General features: G+C 37.5%; 3 protein-coding genes across 6 annotated transcripts in view; all 3 read right to left on the bottom strand.

Annotated features, from left to right (window-relative positions):
* Positions 1 to 483: 483 nt before the first annotated feature.
* Positions 484 to 4540, bottom strand: atp5mj (ATP synthase membrane subunit j). The gene is made up of 4 exons (XM_046835701.1): positions 4406 to 4540; positions 2770 to 2893; positions 2610 to 2630; positions 484 to 631 (listed from the first exon to the last, which is right to left on the bottom strand). The coding sequence occupies exons 2-4, from the start codon at positions 2891 to 2893 to the stop codon at positions 612 to 614; spliced, it is 165 nt and encodes a 54-aa protein (XP_046691657.1). The 5' UTR covers positions 4406 to 4540; the 3' UTR covers positions 484 to 611.
* Positions 4541 to 5875: 1335 nt separating this feature from the next.
* Positions 5876 to 8661, bottom strand: rd3l (RD3 like). Of its 2 annotated transcripts, none has more exons than XM_046836567.1 (3): positions 8442 to 8661; positions 7226 to 7525; positions 5876 to 7133 (listed from the first exon to the last, which is right to left on the bottom strand). In XM_046836567.1, the coding sequence occupies exons 1-3, from the start codon at positions 8480 to 8482 to the stop codon at positions 6794 to 6796; spliced, it is 681 nt and encodes a 226-aa protein (XP_046692523.1). In that variant the 5' UTR covers positions 8483 to 8661; the 3' UTR covers positions 5876 to 6793. The 2 variants fall into 2 exon arrangements, with proteins under 2 accessions (XP_046692523.1, XP_046692524.1); XM_046836568.1 differs by having other exon boundaries at positions 7226 to 7506.
* Positions 8662 to 17607: 8946 nt separating this feature from the next.
* Positions 17608 to 18812, bottom strand: part of rtn1b (reticulon 1b) — a 37146-nt gene continuing 35941 nt past the window's right edge. For all 3 annotated transcript variants that reach the window (XM_046836350.1, XM_046836351.1, XM_046836352.1), the window contains one exon: positions 17608 to 18797. In XM_046836350.1, the coding sequence (XP_046692306.1) occupies positions 18755 to 18797 (43 nt within the window). In that variant the 3' untranslated portion in view covers positions 17608 to 18754. The remainder of the gene's footprint in view (positions 18798 to 18812) is intronic.

Below are 18812 nucleotides of genomic sequence, written 5' to 3'. Positions count from 1 at the left end.
CACTTTGGACCCCACACACCCAGCCCACTCTCTCTTCGAACTGTTGCCTTCTGGTCGGTGCTACAGAGCACCGTCCACCAAAACAGTTTTTTCCCCCCACAGGCTATAATCAGCATGAATTAAAAGATTCATAACTACACACTATCGCCATCATAACTCACATTTATACACACACACACACTTGTAAATAACATGTACATTCATTTAAACAATATTTCTACTCTGTATATATTGTATTATTCAATTGTCTGGTTTACTACAGTTACATTCTGTCTGTACTTCTGCACTGGAAGCTCCTGACACCAAGTCATATTCCTTGTGTGTGTCAACATACTTGGTAATAAAGCTATTTCTGATTCTCTTATTGCTACAGTCCACAAAAAAAAAAAAAATATTTGGACACTTATCTAGATACAGACAAATGTGCCTGTTAGTTTAACATTTCCAGATCAAGTGCTCAAACAGACACAAATACACAGATTATACAGGTTTTCCAAACAGAGCATTTATTAATTTCACAAACAGATAAAAGTTGTGGAGTCAGTGAAGCTCTTCTGGGGGCAGATTTACACAGTGGGAGCAGGGGATGGTCACATCGTGTGGTGGTCTGGTCAGTGCGAGTGGTCAGACTCTAGAGTGGGACAAAATGTATTTTTTAAACACTAATTAAATAAAAACAAGATAACAGCTCTATGAACCAAGAGATAATGCTTTTGGTGAAATTGTTCAATGAGTTTTGTTTATTTTGTTAGACAAAAACTTGGACACCTCCTTCAGTTCAACTAAACTAATGAAACATATACAAGGCAGATGAGTTTGAAAATTTATCACCAGAATGATGACAAATCTTTTTTGTTATTTTGGCAAAGGTTTTCTGCCAAACCTAGTAATAACATCTGGCTTCAGTACTTTATTATTAATATGTTATCTAAAGAATTGGGTGTAAATATTGTTTAAAGTCTGAATTATTAAACTCAAATGTGCTGTAAAACCTACATAAGCCTAAAGAAAACACCTTAAATCAGGGGTCTTCAAATGAAATTCAGGTCAAGGACCCCCTTAGGCAATAGAGACATGGGGCAGGGACTCCCTGATACAAAATGTGTTAAACTTTGTTTTCTGTTAAAACCAGTGGCTTATCAATCATATTACGCTAAGATCACTAGAACCATGTTGTTGTACAGGCATTATTGTCTGTATATTTTCATACCTTTCAAAACGATGCAACATAATTATTTTAAATCACAATTTTAATAAATTGTTCACAATTGTCTCATTTTAATCGATTTGCAGTTTCAAACATTACCCTTTTACTATCAGGAGGACTATAATACATTTACATGATCTTTAGCATTCATTTAAATGACTTTAATGTAACAATAATATCAAAAGTTCACTTCACATGTTTACCCGTGTTTTTTTTTTTAACCAAAAATGTATGTGATTTAACATTAATTAGCGAATCCCCTGCAGTACCACCGCAGACCCCCAGTTGAAAATACAGTGGAACCTCGGAGCTCGCGGCCTCAGCGCTCGCGACTTTCATTCCGACCGGCGACTCTCATTCAGATCGGCTCGTGAGCAACATGAGCTGCTCAAAACGCTAGTTTTAACATTTCTAATCAAGGTTTATCTCATTAAAACACACTTCAGCATACTATATAAAGTGAGTACCCATTACTGTATTTTCTGTACTGTACTGTATTTTCTGTACTTCTCTACTGCATACTTTACTGTACCTGTACTTAATTTTTTTTAATTAAGCATTGTAATTGCTGTTAATTTACATAAAGTATTGTTAAAATAGTCTAATAATTAAGTGTTATGGAGTGAAATAGTGTTATTTACTCATTTAAATCGATTTCGTATAGTGTTCTTTGGGTTTTTACTGGGTTGGAAGGGGCATATCAAAAGGTCGTGAAAATTCGGAACTCGCGACCGGTCTTGGTCCCTAACCCTCGCGAGCTCCGAGGTTCCACTGTATATGCTTTAAATGATTAAAAGGCTTTTTTCGAATTTTTTTTATGAAGCCTTTAATCTGGAAACAACAGCATGTTTATGTTTATCAGACTACGGTTCAGTGATCAATAACCGCCAAGAACTTTTAAACTAAAGTCGGACATATTCAACTAATCTATCACTTGAAAAGTGGATTTGCTGAAGCATGTGTATAGTCATTTGAGCTAATTGTGATTATTTTGTAGTAAAAATTATTTCAATATTAAACAATATACCTAGCATTTGTTACACGACAGTTTGTGAGAAAATGTTACTATATAACCATCGTTGGCAATTAATAGTGTGATTAGGAAATGACATTTCATCCAGATCAACTGATTGTATGGTTCCTGGTCAGAGAAAATGAGTAAATAATTAAAGAAATGTATAGAAAGAGGAAAGTGTCCACACTGCATATCAAGTGGAAAACTGTAATTTAGATGGTTAGCCAGATCCGATAAGAGTTCAGACTGAATTTAAAACAGCAGCATTTTTCAAACAAATAGTGACGCAATATTTAATGTTATGCTCAATGGTAATATGTTGCGTTTATATGGATATTTAATCAAAATAAAAATAATAAAAAAAAGGACCAGAGGAGAAATACTTACTAGACTTCACTGCTTTCTTTCCTAGTGGAAAAAGAACCAAACAAAATCATTACAAAAGGGAAAAAAAAATTATATTAATTAAAAAACTCATCCTGTGACCAGACAGAATGCAAGCTCTAAAAGTAAACTTCTACATCTACAGTAGATGCTGAGAGCCTACCTCCATAGGAGAGTTTGTAGTAAAGGTAAGTCATGACTCCCAGGCCAACCCAGACCTCCTGGTACGCCTTGGAGTAGTACGGGCCGACTCGAGACCACCAGGTTCCAAACACACCTCCGGCCATCTAGTGATCCGAAAGAAATACACACACAACGTGAATGGAAAGAAAGAGTTCAGCAACCATGTACAGTCAGTGAATTATTCAACCGGTAATACAGCAACTCCAGATAGAGACAAATTGGTCTCTAGTGATTAAATGGTTGGAGTTAAATAAGAAACGAGTGCGCAAAACACTATCGACAACTTACGTGGGTCACCTACAGCATTAGTGCGTGGGCCAGAATGATGAAGTGTTTGACAGCTACAACTCAATAAACAGTAGCGATGAGTCATTCATGAACGATTCGCTCATTTTAAACGAGTCTTTAATGTGACTCTGAACAACGAGTCTTTAAGCGTGATTCTTTCATTTTCTACTGGATGTGCATGAGCAAAGCATCGCAAAATCTCTGCAGCTCATGTACAGGAAACAGAATGCCGTTCATCTCATGAGTCTTCTAGTCCGAGTCCTTCGTTCTTTTTGTAATGTGACTCCCAGAGATGCTACACAATGCAATAAATCGGGGTTTTTTTGGTCTGACTCGACATTATTGTTACAATATATACGGGAGTCGCAATACAAAAGAACAAATGACACAGACCAGAAGATGTGCGAGGTGAGATACTGGTTCTTGTTATCATAATATGTCCTTAGCTGCATTGTCATATTTTTATTATTGGAACTATAATCGAATTTCCTGTACATAGACATGTTGAAGGATCTGCTTATTGAACATTTTATTGTATTTCTGATCGAAGGAATTAAATGATGAGTAAAAAAAAAAAAAAAGAAATTGGTTCATTTTGAAAAACGAGCTTCAAAGAATCAAGTCACTAAAATGATCCGCTCTTCCCATCACTGATAAACATGCACCTTCTCCTCATACAGATTTGGTTGTGAAGGTGAGATGGGGGCGGGTCTATAAAATAACTGACACGAGGGCAAGCCAATGAGAAGCACATATTTCAGACGGTAAAGCAGAAATAGTTTTATGAAGCTTAAGTTTGTTTAAAAACCTTAAACAAGGATGTCAATTCATTCATTTGTTTCAATAAGAAATAAAACATGGACTCCTGCTCCTTTAGGCATATAAAACACTTGATTGCATTTTTGTCCCACCCTTATTGAACTATGATTGGCTACCAGGCTCGACATTCAAGAGTGACAGTTGTTTTAGCCAATCACAATCGAGGACACGAGTTACTTGCACCAATCAGGGCGTAGAGTATAAACTCTGACTGAATGTGTTTCATCGCACGGAGAAGTCTTAAATAATAAAGAAATGAGTACAGAATGAACTGCTGCTTAAAATGAGTGAAAGAACGCGTTTGGATTTTATTTAAACCTCACACTTTTGTCTGTTTTTTCCGCGCATCTTATACATTCGCCTGAGTGTCACTCGGCGGAGGCCTGGATTTCATAAGACATGTTAGAAACCTATTATTTATTTCTGCAAGAAGAATTTCACTACTCTGCCTTTTAAACACCCATTTTACCGCCTTATAAACTCGGCCTGAGACCAACCTTTTTACTCACCTCTAAACTGTAATAAGTGCAGCAGATCACCCGCAGAAGGTCACTAATCTGAATGCCAGCCCGCGACACAAGACGCACAGATGAGCGGAAGCGCAACCGAGGCTTCCGGTCTTTCAGTGCTGCGTTACGTCAAAATAAAAGTCTCCCGAACGGGGAGAAAAGTCACTTATTTATTTATTTATTTTGTATTACTTTATTTAGTAATATTGTTTTTTTTATTTTATCATTTATTAATTTATTTATTTGCATTTCTGCATACACTTTTGCCATCCTCAGATATATTTAATTATAGGACAAATGTTTATTATTTACATATTCCAGCATGTCTACTATTTGTTTCAGTCGCTCTCGTTATGGTTCTCCACAGCAGATCATCTGTCTCCATACCATTCTGACCCTCGTGTCAGTGAGGAGAAGGTGCATGTTTATCAGTGATGGGAAGATCGGATCATTTTATTGACGGTTCTTTGAGTCTCATTCATCAAAATGAAAGATATTTCACTCATTTCGTTCATTTAATCAGAAATAAAATAAAATGTTCAATAAGCAGATCCTTCAATATGTCTTTGTACAGGAACTTTGACTATAGTTCCAATAACGAAAATATGACAATGCAGCTAAGGGCATATTATGATAACTAGAACCAGTATCTCACCTCGCACATCTTCTGGGCCGTGTCGTTTGTTCTTTTTTACTCCCATATTTATTTTAATAATAATGTCAAGAGTCAGACTAAAAATAACCCGATCTATTGCATTGTGTAGCGTCTCTGGGAGCCACATTACAAAAGAACGAATGATTAGGACCAGAAGATTCATGAGATGAACTACTCCATTCTGTTTCCTGTACATGACCTATGCTTTGCTCATGTGCGTCCAGTGGAAAATTAATGAATCGTTCATGAACAACCCATCACTACTGTCCTCTACATCTGTCTCTTTCAAACCAATCATCTGTATATCTTCTCTCACCACATCCATAAACCTCCTCCTTGACCTTCCTCTTTTCCTCCTCCCTGGTGGCTCCATCCTCAGCACTCTTCTTCTGATATACCCCATGTTACTCCGCTGCACATAAACAAACCATCTCGATCTCGCCTCTCTCACATTGTCTCCAAAACTTCCTACCTGTGCGGTCCCTGTAATAAACTCATTTCTAATCCAGTCCATCCTCATCACTCCCAATGAAAATGTTCATCTGCATCTTCAACTCTGACACCTCCAGCTTCGCCTACTGTCTTTCTGCCAGTGCCACTGTCTCTATACCATACAATATAGCAGGTCTCACCACTCTTATAAACTTTCCTTTTTACACTTGCAGATACCCTTCTATCACAATGAACATATTTAAGCATGTAATACAATTTATTTCTGTTCTTCTTTTCCTCACGAAGCGAAAACGCTTACTGAAAATGCAACTGATAGAAATCATTTCTGACCAAATAAAGCATCACAAGCAATTTGTCAACTTTTCATATTTTTAATCATTGCAAGTACTTAAGTAACCTAAGTTTTACATAAGACATTACAAATTTTAATAACAAAACACAGTGCAACATTTGGCTGTAGGCTGAAATGGCAATATTTGGTCTATGATACATAAATACCCACAGAGGGACAGTTATATAAAAAGGAAAACCTTGAAGCAATGCCAGTTTGGCTCAGCGAGTATTTCATGGGAACAATGTCCCTCCTTTCGGCATTTCCTCGAGCTTTAGCTTATGTGCGGTATGTCCTGCTTTAGCTCTAGCTTGTGCACGGTATGTCCTGTTCCACCTAGCTGCTACACAAAGATGGGAAAACACTGCATTAGTTAATTGGTGCGCACACACACACACGTTTGTGTTTTGTGTGATCAGTGCATCCAGAGATCTACTGAAGCATAAAGAGAGCTGTCCTGCTCTTTCCCCTCAGGCTAATCTGTGCTGCATTGTAATCTAAATATATAACTGAAAAAAAAAGCCCAAAACAGGCTGATTTATCTGTGCAAGTTCGCTGACTGTTGTGTTGTTGCTTACTGAGTTTAAATGGCTCATGATTTTGAAATAAATCTTTGGATTAATTTTGTGACTAGTAATGACACAGTATAGTTGTAAATTCCTATCAAGTTGATCAGTGGATATTGAAATTAATCAAAACCAACTGACTGGTAAACTTTTTAGACTCTTTGTGCTCACTGTTTCATGTATATAAGCAATGATCTGACTTCATCCAAGCACTCTCCTTGTCCCGCAATGATCGATCGCTAATAAAGGAGCTACTCAAAAAGGGTCTCTCTAGTGCTGTCTTGTTTATATCCAGAGGAGGGTTTTTGACTGTGGGAAGGACACTGTGGAAGGTTTCTCTGAGCTATTTCTGCCACTCATGGTTTAGCACGGTAGACCTTGGGCTAGTCATACGGGAAAGAGCGACAGTAGGGAAGACAGTGCTTTCGTACAGTATAGAAATAAGCACTATTCAAATGCCTGTCCACATAGCTGGATATAGTTGGGATCTCCTCTCGATGCCTTTCTTGCCCTTCCAAAGAAGACGATTTTGTAGTCTTTCGGTCACGAGTGTTGGCGTCTGCAAATGGAGGAGAAACGGGAAGGAGCATTGGTGAGGCTGGAGGGCAAGATCTCCTGTACGCCACTTCTTCCTGCCTTTTCAGGAAGTCCCTGAGCACCTGCTTGAAGATGCACACAAGCTCCCAGGGAACGACATAATTGTGAGCCAGAATTTCACGGAATCTTAGAAGAGATAACAAACACACAAACACACATGCTATGGTTATTAATAATCAGGTGCCACCACATACTCACACAGCTACACATACATATACCTGAAGAGAACAGTGGCTGTGTGTGATGGTGGGATTTGGGCACACAGACGTTCTAACAGTCTGCATTCAGATGCTGGTATCAGGGCAAGCAAGCTGTCCCGGGTGGGAGGTCGGCTATATGCTGGAGAGTCATAAGAACGTCGGCGCTCTTCCTCAAGAGCCGTACACTCTCTCTGCTCAAACTGCCAGAGAAGCTCCTGAAGTAACACACGGCTCGGGCCCATGGAAGCCACACAGTTTGGACCCTGCTCATCGTTCTGATGAGAGGAATTCAACCAGGTCTGGAATGGCATTGTAAGACTATGATAGAGAAGTACAGACAAACATATTATATCTTTTTTTATCATTATTTATTATTATTATTATTTTTTTTCTAATTTTTTTCTTAACTATAACTATAATGTTTACTATAACTATTACGTGTTTGCATTCTTTGTTAGAGCAAATTATTTCCTTTTTCTTACGGGATAATAAAGTTTTATCTTATCTTATCTTATCTTATCTTATCTTATCTTATCTTATCTTATCTTATCTTAAGAACAATGTGAAGAGGTAATGGTTGAATAGTCCATTGGTATTTATAAGTAATAAGTTCTTTGTACACAATTGTGCGTTAGATTCTAAATGAATTATCTTCTATATTATAGCCTACTCTGTTTCTTCATAGACTCATGGTCACTACTCATTCTTGTTTCTTGCTCAGTTCCTTCCCACTCCAAGTTACACTTTTTTATATAGCCTTAAGATCGCTTTAGATGGAATGGAACTCTAATGGAGAAAACATCTTCAGGTCATGTCTATCGACTTATATAATTCTTGTGGGAAACTACTCACAGCACATGTGGTCATTTAGAAGAAAAATATGCTGTTTATGAACCACAGTTAGAAAAAATACAGACACACCAAATTCCCAATAGTTTTATCTAGGGTAAAAAATGAACTGAAAAACTAGCTTCAAATTAATTCAAACAGAAGGCACCAATTACTCCCAGTTAGGTATAAAATGTAGAAAGGAAGACGGTTAGGCAGGGAGTTAGGCAGAAAACTGCAGACAGATTAAAGAGAGATAGATGTCATTGAAATAAGGCAGGTAGAAATAAACAGAAAAACAAAGAAGAGTTTAAAATAATGAGAATAATTTATGAAAAAAAGATACAGCCATGTGTAGTCAATTGCATAACCAAAATGTTAAATAAATACTAAAAAATCTCCTCACCTTGGATTGAAAGAATGATACCCATGATGCCGTGACTCCATAGGGTAAATCTTGAAATAATGAAAAGATTAAACAGGTGAGAGAGACTGGTAAATAGAAAGACAATAAATGAATGAGAGAATGTGTAAGAGATTTTGCAGTTTGAGCAAGTTGAGAGAGAGAAAGAGTGACTGATTCTCCTGCCAACAGCAAACTGCCTTCTGTCTCCCTGCTCTGATAACCAGCCTCCGCTTGCTGACCTTGTTTCCATTCAATCCAACCCCCAACCACACACACACACACACACACACACACACACACACACACACACACACACAGATGTGATGGCTTACACATGCACACTTTGCACAGAAGCCTCTCAAATCAGTGTTTATTAAAAAGGTGAGATTATGAAGAATATTCAGGTTGTATGTAAATAAACATTATTAAGTTTTTAGCCTGAAGGATTTATGCGTTCAAGCTTTTCAAATTACTTCCACTCATGAATCTATGAACTCATGAACAAGTTTTACAGATCACTGTATTTCTGGAGTACAGTCCAATTATTACTCATTTATAGACCATCAAATTTATATATAGAATGAGATTTTACATAGTAAACAATTTAAAACACAAAACACAAACCATGTTTTTATAAGAATCATGAAAAAGATGTAGCATAATAATGCTTTAAAACTTTATAATTAATAATTTTCCTCTAATTCTATACAAGTTTGCCAAAATGAAGCATTTTTTGAAATAAAGAATGACAAGTAGTTGTTTATTTATGTTTATAGTTAAACAAGATTGTTCCCATCATCATGTGTCATTTCAGTTATAAACTGTTGTCTCCATTCTTTCTCACTCTCGTTCATGTTTTCTATCCATTTCCAGTGAACTGCAAACCCCTTCTGTCCCGCTGATTGTTGGACAGCTCAAAAAATGTACAGCTTTACCTCAGATGTTGCAACTCTTAAAAAAAAATCTTTACACACTTTTTAAAATCTGTTTAAGTGAAGCATCCAACATGGAAGTCTCTGTATTAGATAAATGCATTGGTATAAATCTTACAGTTGGAGCTAATGTCTGATCCATTGCATTATAAATATAAATAAGGATAAATAAATAGAGGTATAATGGCGAGTATCAGCAGCAATTGATACTTCACCTCATTTAAACACAAATCGTTGACGTTGACGACACCATTATTCAGTTCCACAATTTTTTTTTATCTATACATCTGAGCAGTTGAGGGTTAAGGGCCTTGCTCAAGGGCAGAGAAATGCTGAAATTAAACTCATGAGCTCCATTGTCCTAACACTGATTCAGATATCAATTCCCTAATAATTTGTCTGTGGTATCACTTTGGTATCACTTTCCCCAAAAAGACAAGCAAAGAAAGTTGGTTTGGCAGTTAAATGTAATGCCCACATTTAAAGACAACCATTCAACCAACCATGCTCAAAGTCAAAAAAGGATAAAAAAAAAAGTATTTGGGGTCAGAACCGCCTCTTAAATAGAGCAGTTGGTTGCCATATGGAAGCCTCTGGGTGGCCTTCTGGCCTGTTTGTCCTCTGAGACTCATAATCAGAGAAGTGCAGCTGGTATTGGTTCTATTTGATACTGGGTCAGGCTTCAGACCTCAGTCCTGTCCATATGAACAAAGCAGGTCCATCTGTGCACATGTAGAAACATACCATTGGTCAGCATTACATTACAGCTTAGTTGAGATCAAATACGCCATAGAAAACAATGCCAAATTAAGCAAATCTAAATTATTTAAAAAATTGGAACATAATCGGTATATTTACAGCACATTCACTGCATGTACTTTAATTGTATTATCATGTAGTATGATCAAAATTGCAAATGGAGAAGATGATGTGGTCAGAGTGAAGAAAATGAGGGGTAGGGTTTTTTTTGTAATGCTGTACGTAATATGTTTTTGTGTTAGTCTGGGAGATCAGGGGGTCTACATTTTTGTCACAGTCAGAAATTGTGCACAAATAGCAAGTGTCACATTATTAAATAAACAACTACGATATTAATCGATACTATACTTTTTTGATGAATTGTATATTTGTTTTTATTAATCACCTGTTGTACAGGTGGTTATATTCATATACTTAAAGCTTAATCTATTCATTTCTACATATTTTCTTTTCCAGGAAAGTTGATCCAAATATGATTTTCACCAAAGAGGATCTGTCTTTATAGGTGTGCGCTTTGCATGAGAATGGATTAACCTTCCCATCCATTATTATATTGCATTTTGTAAATATTTTATAATTGCGATTAACAGCGTGCAGCATGGATTGTACATAAAGCGAGTCTTCGGGCTTGTCTGTACAGGAGATTTGCTATTTTTTACCACAGAGTGTCTTCCCCTATTCAAATACTTCTTTTACATTTACAGGTTCTGACAGTGCCATCTCTAGGAGGAGCGAATTAGGAATTCACTGCGACTGACATGTCATCCATGCTCCTCGAGCGCTTCAGTGTTCTACTGGTATTTATTAGACTCTCTCTCAGACTCCTCTGTTTATTTCACCAAAGGTGACGAGCTTTGTCTATGCCACTGTATGAGTCATCATTCACTTTCGAGTGATAGGGGGATATTCTGGCATGGCTCTGTTGCTGGGCGTCATATTGTTGAGAATGGAGCATTGTACATCATCAAGCCTAAATATCACACTGACCTTCCCTTTACACTCAGCATAGCCTGACCTGAAATGGCGAGACAGGGTGGCAGGGGATGATGCATCATTACTTGCTTCACACTGCTGTGAATGCAACAACACACTCTGGTTTTTAATTAAATTACAGTGCACAATTAATACTACAGTGTAGTAATGTACACTGTTCACTGTTTACTGTGTACATTACAAGAAAAAATTAGGGAAACGGCTTAAATTAATGTACATAATGTTTGGCTTGATTTAATGTGTCTCTCTCTCTCTCTCTCTCTCTCTCTCTCTTCCTTTCTTTCTCTCTCTCTCTCTCTCTTTCTTTCTTTCTTTCTTTCTTTCTTTCTTTCTTTCTCTCTCTCTCTCTCTCTCTCTCTCTCTTCCTTTCTTTCTCTCTCTGTCTCTCTCTCTCTCTCTCTCTCTCTCTCTCTTTATATATATATATATATATATATATATATATATATATATATATATATATATATATATATATATATATATATATATGAGTGCAGTGTATCTATTTGCTTGTCTGACTCACAGAAGAAAAGCAGACGCAATAATGTGCTGAGCAACACAGTTATATCTTATGTGTTTAAAAACTATGACTATATTTACACGATGTTTAATATGCATTTCTAAAGATGCTTCATAAGAATAAAATTAACAAGCATCCACATGTTGTTATTTAAATTTGAATACATACGGATTTCAATGTGTTTATAAAGATAAAAAATTTTGTGTTGACAAAATAAAGTCGTCAAGTCAAGTTGATTTCTATAGCAACAGTATTTATCCCTGATGAGTAGCCATGGCGACTGTAGCAAGGAAAAACTCCCGTAGATGTTATGAGGAAGAAACCTTGAGAGAAACCAGACTCAAAAGGGGAACCCATCCTCATTTGGGTGACATCAAGAGTGTGATCATAGTCTTTAAAACAATACAGAACACTGGAGAGTAAGAACTAACATGAGCACCTGAATGTAAGATTATGAATAATGTTCTTTCTACAGTCTTATACATTCATTTGAGGTTATGGAACCAGAAACTACTTAGCAACTCATACAATAGCTCAAAATTTGAAATCACCAATTTATATATATATATAATTGAACAACATACAAAAGTAAGTTACATCCCTCACATGTTCTCAATACTATATCAATGAAATTCTGATATATTTTAAAGTACTGAATGTGCAGCTTGTATATCAGTACAGATTTACTGTCCTCTGAAAATAACTCAACATACAGCCATTAAGGTCAAAATAACTGGCAACAAAAGTGAGTGCACTGTAAGTGACCATGTGACCATTTTAAAACTGTGTCCAAAGTGTCAATATTTTGTGTGAGCACCATTGTTATCCAGCACTGCTGGATCCTCCTGGGCATGGAATTCACCAGAGCTGCACAGGTTGTTGCTGGGATCCTCTTTCACCTATCCATAATGACATCACAGGGCTGCTGGGTGTTAGACACATAGAGCTTCTCCTCTTTCTGCTTTAGAATGCCCTGCAGGTGCTCAATGGGGTCAGGGCTAGAGACAAACTTAGACACTCCATCACCTTTACCTTCAGCTTCCTCAGTAAGGTAGCGGGGTGTTTGGGGTCGTAATTATGTTGGAAAACTGCCATTCGGCACAGTCACTGAAGGAATGCTGTCATGTTCTGCTTCAGAATGTCACAGTACATGTTGGAATCCATGTTTCCTTTATTGAACAGCAGCCCCAGATTGTGATGCTACCACCACCATGCTTGATTGTAGGCAAGACACAATTTTCTTCGGACTTCTTACCAGGGCATCGCCACACATGCTGGACACCATCTGAGCCATACAAGTTTATCTTAGTCTTATTAGACCACAGGACATGATTGCAGTAATTCATGCTCTTGAACAGGTTGTCTTCAGCAAGAGCCAGCTTCAGAAGAGGCTTCCTTCTGGGAGAATGGCCATGCAAACCGACTTGCTGCAGTTTGCGGCGCATGGTCTGAGCACTGACAGGCGGAATATTCCGCTTCTGCAACCTCTAAAGCAATAAAACCCATTTTGGAAAACTTCTGTATGACCCTGGCCACTGTGCTGAAACACAGTTTCAGAGTGTTATCGATCTTCTTATAGCCTCGGCCATCTTTTAGAGAGCAACGATTCTAATTCTCAGATCCTCAGAGAGTTTTTGCAATGAGGTGCCATGTTGAACAAGCAGTGGTCAGAATGAGTGAATTGTACTCAAAGCACTCCAATACAAGATCCAGTCCAGTGCAAATGACAGTGCAAGTACAGAAGTGCATTGTGCAAAAGAATTGTGTAAAATTGTGACCATCAGGTGACAATACAGAGATCACATAGTAAAAGTATCATGTATTAGGCAATTTTGTTTTATTAAAGGCAAATGGCATTAATGGATTGGGTGAGAAATCAGGAATAAATTGCATGACTCTATACAGGATGCAGTTGCACACTGACAGCATAAAAAAATAGTGGGAACAGGGAGAGAAATTTAACAAGTCATGTCTGGCTACATCTTCTGCTCTGGCTGTGGGGTATGTGAAACCCAGCAGCTGTCATATGTCAGACAGACTTTGCTTTGGTTTATTTTGTGTGTGTGTGTGTGTGTGTGTGTGTGTGTGTGTGTGTGTGTGTGTGTGTGTGTGTGTGTGTGTGTGTGTGTGTGGATGTGTACCTTTGTACTAGATGGATGTGAGGTTGACAATGCTGTGTCCTTGGGTAAACGTTTTTAGTTAAATCTTATACCTTAAATCTGTCACACCAAAAAAAGCGCACTGAATACTGATTGCATGGCTCCCTGGAGAAAAGCTTGTGGAATATCTGGTAGTAGATCATGAAGCAACTCCAAACAACTTCTCTAACAAGTATCCAGAGTTCCTTAGTGATAGGTTAAATGACATGGAATTTGTTTATAGTAAATAGTAAAGTAAATAGTAATTAACTCGATGGAAAGAGACAAGCACATTTAAAATGATAAAGAAACCTTGAAATATGATTCTCAATGGTAAATTTATAAAGAGAGACGAATTTGATCATTGGACATCTTTAAATCCCACCCATACTATATCTGATTTGCACATTGGATCCTCTTTTGTTTCTATTTTAGTGTTCAGTACAACACAGATACTGTATTAACCACAAGATGGCGCTGCTGTGACAAAAAATAATGTAGCACATTTTCCCCTTGCTTTGGCTCAGTTATGACGTTTCAATAAAATTAGCCCACAACAATGAATTAGCCCACAACCGTTAAAGATCTGTGCCATTTTTTTATTCAGGAAGAAGGGGGCAAATAAAAAATGGCACAGCTCTGTAACGGTTGCGGTCATGGTCAATTAGTATGTAGACTTTTCTCGTCACACCCAAACACCAAACTGTTCCACGAAGACACACAACTGTAAAGAATGTCTGTATTCTGTTGCAGTCAGATTTCCATTCACTGGAGCATAGAAGACCAAAAGTTCTAGCTAAACAATATCCCTCCGCACAGAAATCTTTGTGAAAACATGGTGTGCCAAAATTGGTATAGAAGAGATCAAGTGTCCTGCAAAGAACCCTGACCTTAACCTCACTGTACACCTTTGGAATGAACTGGAACACGTATTGATCCCCTAATCACACCAGTGCCAGATCTCACTAATGCTCTCATTGTGAAAAGATCACAAATCCCTACAGAGTCTAGAGGAAACCCTTCTGAGAAAAGTGAAGTTCATTACAACAAAAAAGACCAGCTACATCTGGAATGGGATGTTTAACAAGCACATACTGGTTTAGAGATCAAGTGTCCAGATACTTTTGGCCACACAAGTAGTTTTCAAGTCAAAAATGCATACGGATGACACAGGATTAAAGTTATCCGAGATAATATGTATATCATGTTCCAGACACTGACTTTTTATATAGAAAGAACATCACTGGTGCATAACACACTAAATGTCTTGATGATAGAAATTAAAAAATCATTGAATCATCTCAGTTTTTGATCCTAGTTTACCTGCACTGGTCTAAATAATGGCCAGACTTCATACAGATGTCTTTATGCTGTTTATTTTGTCTCTCTCAGCAGACACTTTCCATAAATGTAACATAGTCATCCTTTCTTTTTAGACACTAAGGCCGCCCAGAGCCAGAGCTTTATTTTCTGGTAATTATTGGCGTGTCTTGAAAGGGAGGGGCATCTCTAGGCGTCTTTCTAAATTCTGGTGAATTTTCTAATTCAATAATTACATAAACTTGTGATTTCTTTCTTTCCCAAGGATTTGTATCTCTAAAGTCTGATTTCAGTGCTCTGATGACAGTAACACCTACATTGGCAATTCCCCTCATGTGTTTGAAACCAGTCTTCATTTAAGCCTCTGTTTCTTTCTTCTCTTTGGATCTGCCTGATTCATCCCGATCTCCTACCCTGGATTTAGTTCTCTTCTATTGTAGACACTCTGTGCAGCTGAGGATGGTGCCACATGAACAACCTAAAGATCAGTGAAGTTAAAACTATGAGGATGGATTTGGATGGTAATGAATAGAAACAGGCTACTATAATGGCTTTTAGCATGGACACTTTTACATTTAAAGACTTGTCACTGAACAGGGTATCTCAACAATGATGGAACTGTAATGAATGGACATTCGGTCCCAGATGAGAATGGGGTCTAATTTGACTCTGAAGGTTTCTTCCTCATACCATCTCAGGGTTTTTTTTTTGCCACCACTGCCACTGGTTTGCTTATAAGGGTTAAACCTAAAAACTAACATATAAATTAATATTTGATAACCTATTTGTTATTTATTTCTATGTAAAGCTGCTTTGGGACAATGTCCATTGTTAAAAAGTGCAATACAATAAAAACTGAATCAGCGTATTTAAACATACTTAAACCAAAATTGCACTGAATTCATGCAAAATTCAGGTTCAGTAGTTTTGTATCTAATAATAGTTTATATTTTGGAATAATTTTTAATTAAATAAAACCCTCACACTTGAAGGTGATGCAAGTTTTTAGAACCTAACAGAAGTGAAATCATTTTCACCAGCAGGGGGAAGAAGCAGCTCATATCTGATATTCCTTTAAGCAGCCATTGTTCTCCTACAAGACAACAATGTCCTGATCACTATACAAAACAAATCATTAGTGCTGGTCATATTATATATTATACATCTGTTATTTTATGGGTTCAGTTAGTTGTCAGATGTGTGCAAAATAAACCTCATCTGGTTTTTTTTTTTGGGAAACTTGATCTCTCGTAGCTCCTGCACCTTTATCATAGTGTTCATTAGGATTTATTCTTTAAGAGAATCCTGATGGTTTGTTATACTTACTGCCATACAGCACCTGTGTCTATGCCACCTGCTCTTGGCACAGGGGTGTGTGTATGTGTGTGTATGTGTGTTCTTGTGCCGGGTGTGTTTATGTGTTTTAGCATGGCACTGGGAGCTGACAGACGGACACCATCCTGATATCCTGCCTCGGTGAGAGGTGTGCTCCTATCAGCAACCCTAATCAGCTTAAGCACAGAGCTTCCGCTATGTAAACCTTACATCCTGGGGCACATATACAGTACTTTGGAAAAGTCTAAGCTACATGTATAGAAGTGCAATATTTGGTTTGGTCTTTTTATGAAATACAGATCAGGCATGACATTATGACATTATAACATTAAGACCAGTGAAGTGAATAACACATCTTTTCATCATGGCAGCTGTTAGTGGGAGAGATGTTTTAGGCAGCAATTGAACATTTTGTCCTCAAAGTTGACGTGTTAGAAGCAGAAAAAAAATGGGTTTGACAGGAGCCAAATTGTGATAAATAGATGACTGGGTCAGAGCATCTCCAAAACTGCAGCTCTTGTGGGATGTTCCTGCTCTGCAGTGGTCAGTATCTATCAAAAGTGCTCCAGGGAAGAAACAGTGGTGAACCAGCGACAGTGGCTCATTGCTGCACGTGGGGATCGAAGGCTGGTCCGTGTGGTCCAATCCAACAGACGAGCCCCTGTAGCTCAAATTGCTGAAGAATTTAATGCTGTTAATGCTCAATGGGTCAGAACTGTTTTAGCAGCAAAAAGGGGACCAACACAATATTAAGCAGGCGGTCAAAATGTTATGCCTGATCGCTGTACAGTAACAATAGTCTCAGGATTTATATGTAGCATTTTTTTAAAGCATCTTGGAGAATCTGTTACGGCATTTTGGAAGATTTTGACTGTCAAACATGCTTCAAGTAAAAGCCGACAACCTTCATCATATTTTTTTTTGTCTGAAAAGTGACATATTATGTAATGCGATCTTTCATTCTCACAATTTTCTCAGCAGCATAGAATGTTTTGTTGGAAGAGTAAACCTTTTTTTTTTTTTTTTTTTACCAAACCAATAATGTGAAAGTCATACAATAATTATCTTTAAAAAAAATAGACTTAAAAAAATTGCCTCAAAACATCCATTTTACTGACACCATGGAATCAAAAATAATCTTTGCATTAAAGAAAAGATTTTGGACAGCATACATTTAAGAACATTTATTTTCGCATTCAGCAGTGAGTACATTTTAAGTGCAAATAGTTAAGAGTCCATGGCTAAAGAAGAACTACACTCAACAGGGTACAAAGATGGACACGATCACCAAAGCTGGCATTCTCTTGCTTTAAGCTTCCTCCTCCTCCGTCTCTTTTTTCGTTCCGTTTGCGTTTCACTTAAAAGAAGTTTGACGACAGTACCTAAAAACATGAATCTCTGTAGTTCCTGTAACATATATATATATATATATATATATATATATATATATATATATATATATATATATATATATATATATATATATAAAAACATTTACAAGTTAGTGTACCATACCTAATCAGAAAATCACTGCTAAATACTGGCTGTTTTTGCCACACAAAGAAATTAAACCTTGGCATGTCCACATGTCTAGCTGATAGAATATTTAAGTGTATATGTTTCCAGGTATAGTGAGAAAAGAGTAGACCCACCCAGTGCCACACACAAAAAAAAGCTGCTATTGGACGTTTTTCCCCAAAGAAGAAGAAGAAGAAGAAGGGGAATTAGAAGAGACTATCACAGGAGAGCACTAAAGCCGAAGACATCGTTCACACACTACAGAGAAATGTCTTCAGCGCAGCTGAGAAAGCCCAGAGCACAGGAAAACCAGAAGAAAAGAAGAAACGCATCAGCACTTAAGACTCTTGACTTCATGCACTTAATAAGCAACACAAAAACACAGATTTTTTTTTGGTTCCGTTTTTCTTACAACTCTTGTTCTTTTTTTTTTTATTTACTAGAGCTTAGTGCTTGAGAGACAGCATGTTTTTGTCTTCTTTTTTTTTCTATAGCTATCGGGCATGGGTGGGACTTCTCTGAACGGCTCGACTGTTGCTCTAAACACCACAGTGTGCACAAAGTAGAACTACGCTCCAGTAACTTGTACATGTGCATGTGTTTCTGTACATTTATTTACGCATGTGTGTGTGTGTGTGTGAGTGTGTGTTTATTAATGCACATACGTGTGTGTGTGTGTGTGTGTGTGTGTGTGTGTGTGTGTTTAGGTGTAATCCCATGAACTAATGAGAAACTCTCCCTATAATAAGGGAAAGCCTTGTCATGACCTCCTTGTATTCTCCAGCGGCTCTGAGATGTTTACTCAGCCTTTCGCTTTGCCCCTGGAATCTTCTCCTGGATCCTGTAGAGGCAAAGA

This window comes from Silurus meridionalis, chromosome 23 (assembly GCF_014805685.1).
Source record: "Silurus meridionalis isolate SWU-2019-XX chromosome 23, ASM1480568v1, whole genome shotgun sequence".
Lineage (NCBI taxonomy): Eukaryota > Metazoa > Chordata > Actinopteri > Siluriformes > Siluridae > Silurus > Silurus meridionalis.
Note: the sequence above shows the minus strand (reverse complement) of the source record. Positions and strands in the feature narration are given on the sequence as shown.

Bases quoted from the DNA above. Each gene is read 5' to 3' on its own strand.
- atp5mj (XM_046835701.1), bottom strand. From the start codon at position 2,893: ATGGCCGGAGGTGTGTTTGGAACCTGGTGGTCTCGAGTCGGCCCGTAC. The intron at 2,631-2,769 runs GTAGGCTCTCAG...TTTTTCCACTAG, and splicing joins CTACAAACTCTCCTATGGAG to GAAAGAAAGCAGTGAAGTCT. The intron at 632-2,609 runs GTAAGTATTTCT...GTCCCACTCTAG, and splicing joins AAAGAAAGCAGTGAAGTCTA to AGTCTGACCACTCGCACTGA.
- rd3l (XM_046836567.1), bottom strand. From the start codon at position 8,482: ATGGAGTCACGGCATCATGGGTATCATTCTTTCAATCCAAG. The intron at 7,526-8,441 runs GTGAGGAGATTT...TCTCTATCATAG, and splicing joins TATCATTCTTTCAATCCAAG to TCTTACAATGCCATTCCAGA. The intron at 7,134-7,225 runs GTATATGTATGT...ATCTCTTCTAAG, and splicing joins ACAGCCACTGTTCTCTTCAG to ATTCCGTGAAATTCTGGCTC.